Source organism: Abrus precatorius, unplaced genomic scaffold (genome assembly GCF_003935025.1).
Source record: "Abrus precatorius isolate BTA unplaced genomic scaffold, Abrus_2018 Scaffold7, whole genome shotgun sequence".
NCBI classification, from domain to species: Eukaryota; Viridiplantae; Streptophyta; class Magnoliopsida; order Fabales; family Fabaceae; genus Abrus; species Abrus precatorius.
Genome location: NW_020874417.1, coordinates 5737425 through 5748360, shown reverse-complemented (window position 1 = coordinate 5748360; position 10936 = coordinate 5737425). Strand labels below are relative to the sequence as shown.

The 10936-nt window shown below is 28.0% G+C and overlaps 1 protein-coding gene across 1 annotated transcript; it reads right to left on the bottom strand.

Annotated features, from left to right (window-relative positions):
* Positions 1-1763: 1763 nt before the first annotated feature.
* LOC113873172 (alpha carbonic anhydrase 1, chloroplastic) lies at positions 1764-4639 on the bottom strand. The gene is made up of 6 exons (XM_027511177.1): positions 4515-4639; positions 4062-4270; positions 3662-3768; positions 2629-2734; positions 2294-2476; positions 1764-2192 (listed from the first exon to the last, which is right to left on the bottom strand). Exons 1-6 carry the CDS (start codon positions 4582-4584, stop codon positions 2034-2036), a joined length of 834 nt encoding a protein of 277 aa, XP_027366978.1. The 5' UTR covers positions 4585-4639; the 3' UTR covers positions 1764-2033.
* Positions 4640-10936: the final 6297 nt, after the last annotated feature.

Below are 10936 nucleotides of genomic sequence, written 5' to 3'. Positions count from 1 at the left end.
AGTTATATTAAATATTTAAAAGTAAAGTCTACCTGGCGTGAATGAGGTCACATCTTGGAAAACATGCATGCAGTCATTTTCAATACATATTTTATAAGGTTGAGTGAGGAAGGTTATCATTGAGGCAGAAAAAAAACAGGCACCAAAGTGTTGCTGGATTTTTTTATTTAGGGTCTTAATTTTGATGTAATTGGAAATGATGATGAAGCTGGAAAAAAAAGGAGAGAGAGCATAGAAATGAAGAAAAATAAGAGAAACATGTCTACCTTTCTATTCCACCCACATGATTCAACCAGTTGAATCCAATCAGGTTAGCTGATCAATTAAGCTACTGCTATAATGACTGCCAAGGTTTTGACTGATGGGAACACAAGTTTCAAAGATACTTGGCTGAAGCACATATTGATGTCTAAAAACTTTTTTTTTCTAAAACAATTATAAACCCTTTTACCTTTTATTTTTATAAATTCTAATTAGTAAATTATTACGAGAATATTAAGAGAATACAACACAATTTTTTCATTTTTAATATTTTAGAGATAAATTTTATTAGTTTAATTTCAAAAATTCTAAATATTTTTTTTATCTGTATTTAAGTTATTTTGTCTATTTTATGTTTTTTAATCAAACTCTAAAAAATTCTTCATTTTATTAAACAAACTTAAATATGTTTTGGATTCTTTAAAATATATTATATTTTAATATTTATTTTTTTTCTTCTGTGTATATGAATTTTAATTTTTTCTTAAACTCTCTCTAATAATATATGTTTTATATATATAAAAAATATGTCATATAAAATTAATCTTTGATAATATCTGAGTTAGCTACGTTAATGTTTAAAAAAATTATAAATAAAAAAACTAAAAATAAAATAAATATTTTAAAGAATTAAAAAATATATTTAAATCGAAATAATATTTCATTTCCAACTCAATTGATTAAATTGATGCCCGTAATTGATTGTGTGTATGAACTTGTGTATTTTTAAATACTTATACAACTGTTAGATATACATTTTGATAAAATGATCGACCTAATTGGTTGCATGTGATATTATCTTAAAACGATGTTATGAAATTACGATGAAGGATTAAAAAATTTAATCATTTAAAATTTTAGAAATTGTGTATTTGAATTAACTTATTTTGAAATAACATCTTTATTAATTTTTTAAAGCTATTTTTTCTAAAATTAACTAAAATAAATTAATTAATAATTTTTTAAGGAATTAAATTAATAAGAGATGTGTCTTTCTTGAATAAAAAAAATATTCTTTTAATTTTGTGTGCATTGAGAATATTCTCTAATTAAATAGTGTAGTTGTAAAAAAAAAAGAAGTAGGGGCACACAAAATATTTTAGCTTGATCAAACTTGTGTCAATTGAAGGCCATAAAATATTTTTTGAGCATGATGGATTAGTGTCAGATATAATCGAGTCTAATCTTTAGTTACAAACGATTTAATGTATATTTGGAAATCTAATAAAATCACGTCAAATCACAATTTAATGCAAAAATTATAATTTATAGCATTGAACTAGATTCATGTTTAAGTAAATTTGACGCAGAATCAAACATGCTGCGAATATGTTCGGGTGCAGTTTTATAATTTGATAACTTGAAGTGAAGAGGAACAAGTTAGACATTTGCTGTAGTTTATTATTCATACGAGTTGATTTACTAGGTTAATAGGTTTGGTTGAATTGGCATTATCTTAACACAGTTAGGTTAAGTTAACTTACATTTGCATTCAATCGTGAAATAGTAAAGCGATAATGATTCTATTCAGTGAATATGATTAATGAAATCCTAAAACACATCATTGAACGTATCCCTGATAAGACTAAAATAAAAAGTGCTTTAACCTCAATCTTTGAATAAAAGCTCACTCAGCATCATTGGAAGTGTGCTTCTCATACTTTTCTTTATCATCCTAGTAACACGTTTAAATTATTTATTTATTTGTTATTTTATGGAGTTAAAAAAATAAAATATTATTTTAAAACCACTAGACATTATCCTCAAACAATTTATTGATGGGTATTTGGTACGTGATGCTTGTGGTTGGGATGGTAATACATCTCAATTTTACGACCATTAAGTTGCTGAAGAGGCCTTGCGTTGTGCCAGAACTCTGGGTCCAATGGTGCCTTTAGGAGCTCTAATTGTTTCTTGGAAAGTGTCCTCACCTGCATCATGCACAGTAGATTAAACATTTTGTTATAAAAACATAAATTTTCCCAAGCAAACCTACCTATACCTATAATGGGTAGCATATAATATGACTTACCTTGCCAAGGATGTTCCAAGTGACACCCTCTTTGCACGGTGGAGTGGTGAGAGAGCCAATATATCTATAATACCTATGGGAGTTTCTATTTATTTCTTCCATGTCAAATGTGCCAAGGGCAATTTGGGCATCCTCATTGCCTGCACGGGTCTCCTTGACCAGCTCAATTAACTTGTCTTCAAACTGTACCCAAAAACCATGTGTTAGTACTTTTAGGGAGAATTTATTGTCACTCTTATATGGTATTGTACATCATACTTTGAAGTTCCCAATTGCAACTTTATCCTTTGTACCACATGAATTTAGAACACAAGTGAATATAACTTGTACTATACCTGGGAAATGATAGGATCTGGATCACCCAATTTGTAGAGTGCTGCCACCACCGCTATGTTATTATTATCTTGGGTTAGGTGGACTAGATGGAGCTCGGCAACATGACTGTATTAAGAAATTTGTGTGTCAGAGTGCTCACAACATTGTTGAAATCACTTGAATTTTCCTAACATTTATGTTTTATGCTTGCAAGGTTTGGACTTTTTATTCGATCTTCTTTATTGAAGAGAACGGTAGGCCCAAATTGATGCTTAAATGGGTTACTTAGATTGCTTATTTGCTTTGCCTTGGACCAAAAACTAAAAGGACTGGTTTGTCTGTTTAGACCCAAAAAACGAAAGAGAGAGAGAGAGAAACAATTCAGATCAAAAGCCTTGTGAGTGAAATGATGAAAAAAAAAGATGTGTTAGGGAGCGTCTTAAGGTTGTTGATTACAAAATAATAATTTTTTAAATTAAAAATATTATATTAAAAACCACAATAAAATAGTTTTGATAATCGTTTTTTTTTTTAATTTCCTTTTTAAACTTTTTAACTAATACAAGACACTTGTGAGCATTCTTTAATGAAAAATTGTTCCTACATTGAAAGCAAGTGGTAACCAGTGGAACATCTAACTGGATAAACAGGGGTTCAAACTCTGTCATCCCCCAACACTTAATTAAGAAAATCATTAAAATAATTGAGTTGGATTACTTTTGTTAGGTTATGCACTTTCGCGTGCCCTGTTTGGTTAATTTGAATTTTGAACAACCAACCCAAATTATCTCAAGAGTCATGATTCCTGACCGGTCAGGATAATTTGTTGACTTCATTATATTAAAACTTCACCTAATGAAGATGACGTTTGTAAAGTTTATGTTAAAAACAATACTTTTTATTTTTTTAATATCATGTAGATTTCCCTATCATAAGGTCTGTTAAAATTAAAGTTTTTTTTTATTTGTTTAAGCATTTTCCATTTAAAGTAACAGAGGTTTCCAATGTAATTATTGGGTGCATGTCTAACTGGAGGAGGAAGAGGGAACTTACATACGACCATTGGCCATGTGCTCTGCAGGAGAGTGCCAGTGTAATTGTTTCAAGGAATAATTTTTTCCATTTATATTAATATCTCCTACTTTTCCTTGAAAACGCACCTACAAATGAAAACATAAGCATATTATCATCTGGGAAGCCACAAGTTTTCTGCGGAAGGTGAGGATTTTTCAATTCAAGTACACTAAGTACAAATAATAATAATAATAACAACTGTGACATAGCAAAGAATGTCGTTGGTTGAGGTTTGAAGCAAAGAAATCATCATCCAAATGACATATTTGCTTGTAAAGTTGCACATGAAAATCTAGCTAAATGCTTATGGATGGTTCCAAATTCAAATAATGTTTATATGGGATGAAAGAAAGAGTGACATAGAAATTAAAGAACAAACCCCAATGTTGAACTTGTTGTTAACCAGCGTGGCATTTGTAGGAAGGTAGTGTCTATCTAAGGACTTCAACTGCTTGTTCATGACAATATCAGTCTTTGTAAGGTCCACAGGACTCTGAGCTTTCCCATTTGAACATGCTAAGAAAGATGGACTCAAGCTTCCCCATTTCTCAGGACCATTTGGACCGGTATAACTAAAATTACCCGGATCTAGTGACAAAAAAAAAAAAAAAAACACCTTCATTTATATAACAACTTAGCAAGTAATAACAATAACATGGTTAAATTTAATCTACACATATTTTAGAAAACAAAACTAGACCTCCAAAAGCATCAGATTCTATGAAAAACAGTACTTGGTGTGATCTTGCAGAAGTTCTATGATGCTGAAATGAGAAAACTTTGTGTGAATCTAATCAATGCTAGTTAAATTCATTGAAAAATTAAATCTTACTGTAATCTGCGGAAGTGCTTAGAGCCAAAACAGCTATGGAAAGGATTAAGAAGTGAATCCGCAGGGCCATTGTCGACAGCTAGCTGTGTCTACTATCATCTGAGAGCCTTTGTTATATTCGTCAGCTTTATATATATTTATGGTTTTTTTAACGTGTATCTAAAGGAAGGATAATAAAATTTATTAAAAAATATAAATTTTAATATATTTTGTTGGTTTAGACTATAGATATCTTCAATTGGAGCCAATCCTTATTAAAATGAGTAAGATTGTAATGGACAGTAAAATTATTTTTCTAAATATTTAACAGAACTACATCTATCTACCGATACTGCATTCAAAATTACAGATTAAGTTAGAATAACCCTTGCAAGTTGATTTACATGCTGAGTACTAAAAAAATTAATATATTGATATACATTTTTTAATAAATATGTATTATTATTAATTTTTTTATTGTATGACACTAGATATACATTAATAAATAAATATATATAATGTGATGCAGTGATGGTTGTGTGTGTCACCCAATATATTATGGCTGAAATGAACTTGTTGGGGATGTGCTAAATTTGGGCGGTGGTTGACCAAATGATGGTTACTTATGAAATGAGTGGAGAAACCATTGATGTCTCTGTCTATTTTGGAACACTCTGCTGCCGTGAGGTACATTACATATTCTTTGGTAAATATGAGTTTTTTCCTTTCTTTCTTTCTTTTTTTTCTGTGAACCGCAATTAAGTGGGAAAAGAATGTATCAATTTGGGTTCCTTTGATTGAGTGTGTAAAAGTTTTGGAATCCAAAAATTGCTTTGGAGTTGGAGAGATGCAGCCACATTTCTCTGTGTCACATTCAAAGACTGGAACCTAATAAGATTAAAAAACAAAAAAGAAAATGCTTGTGTTCAGCTGTGATAAATATAAAATGGCAAAAGTCAAGCGATGAGGAGAAAAGAATCTCCCCTCCAATAGAACCTTTAACAAACCGAAATGTTTGATGTACCAATTCGAGGACACTTTAAAAAGTGTTCTTTATATATTTTGAATGTAGTTTTGGAATACATGCTACATGTACGTCAGAAAGAAAATAAAATAAATGAAACATACAAATAATTTTAGTAATTCAAATCATAGAACTATTTAGTAAATCAATTGTGTCAGGAAAAAGAAGAGAAATCATATTTTTATAACTAGTTTGTATAAGAAAAGAAGTATGAAACAAGATCATTGATATAACACAAAAAATAAAGAGAAAAAGTAATGTCATAAAAAAAATACTGTACGAAAAATAATAATTCTGAAAAAAAATAAAAATTTACGTGTGAACTTCTATGAGATTTTGTATTGGTTCATGGAAAGGGAGGAATAAAGTTAATGACATGAAATAATATTATTTATCATTATTTGGATTGATTAAAACACGATAAAAGAAATAGAATAGGATAAAATTTATTCTATTCTATCCCTTGCCTCTGAGTTTCATCCTCACAATCACGAGATCTCTTATTCTTTTATTGACTTAATTATACAATTACTTTTATTCTATATATTTGAAAAAGGATAATATATGAATAATAAAGTTGCATTAGATAATAAAATAAAATTTTCATTCCATTGAAATGATTAGTCTAGTGGAGTAACACAAAAACTTGCATCTGAGAAGTTGTAAATTTGATCCTCTCATTTGTCTTCTTGAAAGAAATAGGATACATATAAAAGCCTTGTTAGTTTTTTTTGAAGTTCAAAATCTTTCTTTGCATTAGATCCCCACACCTTGAAAATTTTTTTTTCTCATGGGAAATTTTATTCTATTCTCTCATGACAATGTATAATAAATAGAACGTGTATTTTTACAAGTAATTTGTACAACTTTATATATATATATATATATATATATATATATATATATATATATATATAAGGGAAAGGAAGTGTACGAGATCTGGGGTGTGAAATAAAGAAATAAAAATATAGTTATAAAAAATATTAATTATATAAAAATTATAACTCAAGAAAAAGAAAATAATTAATATGGATTAATAAAAAGGAATAAAATAAAGTTAACTGAAATGAAATAAATTTTTTGTGTGTGGTCAAAATAAACATTCAATAAGAACCAGAACATTGAAGCTAACTATTTAATTGGAGGGACATCCCACCAAACATGATCCATGTATCTTTCTGGAGAAGAAGCTAGTAAAGGAGCAACCTGGTTAGAACATCATGCGCGGTAACTGGAATACTAGGAATTATGTAGTCCAGAATTATACGACATATTGTTGGGTGACTATTCTCGTTAAAGAAATACGGTTAAAATTACTTATCATTATTTGAATAATTAAAGAAAAATGTTAACCATTAAAGGCTAAAAATAAATAATTAATAATAGTAAAAAATAATGTATAAAATTTTGGATTAATAAATAGGGATGAGAAAATAAGTTAGGTTACAGTAAATAAATTCAAAAACAATCTGAGACTAAATTTTAACTCTTCTTAAATTCTTTTAAGTGTGTTGTTAAATGAAATGACCAAATTGACGTCGTAAAACAGAGTGTTAAATGAGAATAGTAGATAATGATCACGTAGAACTGAATTAAACATAAAAGTTTACACAAACGTACTGAACCATAATTAAAATTGCAAGAACAAAGTGTAGAATGAATTGAAAATAAAGAACAGAAGTATAAATGTACAAGAAAATAATGTTGAATCCTATCAACAACGAACACTAATGACCGTGAATCTCTTGGTAGTTAGTGTCTGGCTATATGTAGAATTTCAGCGTACAAAGTGTTTGGGTACAGGCGTATAATGCAAAAAGTCGTCCTTTGAAATATGACGCTTTATAATATTTATAGGCGGTGAATCTCAACTGTTCTTCTTCTTTTGCGAGCATTTCTTTAGAACTGTCTTCTATACGTGCTTCTTCTCAATTGTTGTCGTCCATAACCGTTTATGATCGTGCCTTCTCCATGACTACATGTTGCCTACGATCATTTCTTCGTGTTCACGATCTCTGACCTTTAACTGGTTTTAACTGCTGATAAATGCTCCTTTGATAGTGGCTTCAGACCTTATAATTTTTGTCGTGTTTCCTCCCCTCTTGGACTCCCTCGTGTCTTGGCCTTAGGATAAATTTCTTATGTTTTGACAATTTTGAGAAAACCTGTCAAAATATTCTCGTAGACTTAGAATAATTTCCTTTGTTATCCTATGTTTTCGACCAGTTTTGAAAAAAATCTGAGAGTTCATTTAATTTCTTGAATTTAGAATAATTTTTACGTTAATTCCTATTTTTTGACCAATTTTAGGAGAAATATGTGAGCTCGTTTAGTCTCGTGAACTTAGAATAATTTTTCTGTTACTTCCTATTTTTTGATCAGTTTTGACTATTTTCAATTCAAAAACTTGAAAATCCTAAAAACTCCTTGAAAGATTACTCCTCAAAGAATGAGTCTCTCATAATCCTTTAAAACTACTCGAAATATATCCTTCTTGATGAGGCTCTCTTTATGATTCTTCAAATCTCCTCAAAATGTAGTCTTCTGTTTGACAAAGAATGAGACTTTTATAATCTTCCAAAACATCTCAAAATACAGCCTTCAATCAAAGAATAAAACTTTTCTGGCAATCTTCATAGAAATGAGTTGAAAAAGTAATTTCTTGGACAAGTTTTAGACTTAGGTTTTTACAGTCTTTTGATTTTTAGTTGAAAGCTATGTTTATGCCACTAAACTCTTATATTTCTCCTTAAAAGAACATAGTCTATTTCTTACTACGAAAGTTTGGTAGAAAACTTTGCAACTTAAATTTTTTTTCTTTCTCCAAATAGTTACCCTAACCTTACAAATTAAATTTACATTTAGAAAAAAACCCTTCATTGTATTAACTTAATCCTTTCACTCACCAACAGACATTCGTAATCCATACACGTAACCCAATACTAAAGTTATGCTAGCACTTTTGAGTAAATATTTGCACAATAGTAAACGGTTGAGTGTGTTGGTTGACCATCATGATTCTTCTCATAATATTCCTCCACGACTACTTGATGGACATTGCTTCGGTATTTTAAGTGGCAAAACTGTAATGGGATGAACGTGTTTATAAGAAAAAATAAATCATTATTTAGTTTTTTAAACTACGTGTTATCTTCCTCTAGAAATTACCACATCATGTCACTAAATAAATTGAAGTAAATATTGTTTAGAGTATTTTAATTATTTAACTTATTTATGTGAAATATAATTAATAACTCAAACGATATTATAATTTTAAAAATATAATTGATTTAATTAAAATTAATAATATTGATGAGTATATAAAATAATTGATTGAAAAGATGAAAAATGATGCTTATGACGAGAATGTTCAAAATGATTTATTTTTTACGATAATAACACTTTAAATTGGTAATTGTTTATAAAGGTTTTGAAGTTAAAAAAAGTCTAAAATATGTATCTGGCATCATTTTAAAAAACAAAAGAATCTATTTAGTAGTATTATTATTAAAATTGCAAAAAATTTTAAGATAAAGAAATGTTTTAGAAAAAAGAACAAAAATGATAATTAAAGATGATTATGATGAAGAATTAAATTAAAAATTAATCTTAAAAAATTTGAGAGAGAGTGATATGTCTTGATAAATAAAAAAGAAGATAACTATATTAAAATTGAAAAAAATAATTAAAAAAATATTTATGTTTTTATTGTTTTGTTTGCTTGATATTTGATAATTTTTTATTTTATATTGAATTAAATTTTAAGTTGAAATTTTTGTTATAAAAGTTATATTGATTTATTTACTTCATTTTTCATTTTTTATTATCTGTAGTATTTTTTATATATTTTATTATGTTTATTATACTTCTGCAACTTTATGAGTTTTTTTTCTAACCTACTATTGCTAACATTGGTTTTAATTAGAAAAAAATATTTAATTTTATAAAAATTATATAACTCCACAGTTTTTCAAAAACATTTTTTTTAAAACTTTGACTCTTGAACACAATTTCAGTGTTCATTATATGAAGTTGTATAATAATATAGAAAACAAATTTTGAAAAGTGTTGCGTGTAGTTTAAATTTTACGAACATATTTTAAGTTGGCACGAGATAATGTTTCCTTTCAGTATTTTATTACTAGACTGTTTCTTAATATGCTATATTATTATATTATAAATAACGAATTGTTCAAAAACTAAGCTTTTATTTTGATATTTGTAAAAAGAGAATGAATGAATTATTTGGCATCCAAGTAAAATACTATGTTAATTGAAAGTGAAGCAACAAAGCAAACTAGCAAAGCAAAGTAAATCATATTATAAAACAAGTACAAAAATAAACCAATAGCAAAATAAGTAATAAAGTATCAATAAAACAAACCACCAAGTTCCAAACCAGTAGAAAAATAAGTTATAAATCACTAAAAAAACAAATGAGCAAAGTAAAATAAAACAATAAAGATTTTAATTTATAAACCAACATGCAAAACAAGTTATGAACCAATAGAAAAACAAACAAGAAAGCAAAACATGATAGCAAAGAGTTTTAATTTATAAACCAGCAACAACACAAGTTATAAACTAATAGGAAAATAAACCACCAAAGCAACATAAAAGAACAAGGAGTTTAATTTATAACCTAGAAGCAAAACATATTATAAATCAACAACAAAACAAATCTACAAAGAAAATTAAAAGATTTTATATGTTGCATACAATAATGCTGGAAATAGAACCTAATTCAATCTAGAAAAGAAGCTAAACACATTGAAAAGAAATATGAAAAATGTGGTAAGGAGGGAAGAAACACCTTTAGAATTTAATTTTCTACTCTGCTCTACGAAGAAAGTCATGCCACTTCACAACCATAAACAATCAATGTTAATCCTAAAACAAAAGTTAAGTACATACAAATTATAAAGAACAAGTCAAATAATTTACCATTTCTAGAATTGTTTTTTCAAAATTTATTTATTGAAAAAGCTAAACTTAAAAAAGGAAAAGAAATTCTCAAATAAAAAAAATCAAATATTTATTTCCACAATAAATTTTTCCAAATTTTTGTTATTGTAAAACCTAAACTTCTACGATAGGAGACAAAATTCTCAAACAAGAAAGACAAACTTGAATAAGGAGCACTTTAATTTTGATGAAACAAACATGTAATTCCAATAATTAGTAGCGAAACCAATGATCAAGACACATATAATGCGATTGAGGTGGAGTTGATTTAGGAAAGAAAGTACTAAGAAATAATAAAAATAAATTTCATGACAGAATAGAACCCAATCGAATCATATATAGGTCGATTTAGAGGGGGAAAAAAGCAATGTTTCTCAACGATTCTGTGCAGTACGTATAAATCTCAACAATTTCAAATGTTTCTGCACAATAAATTAGGGAAGAAAGCAATATT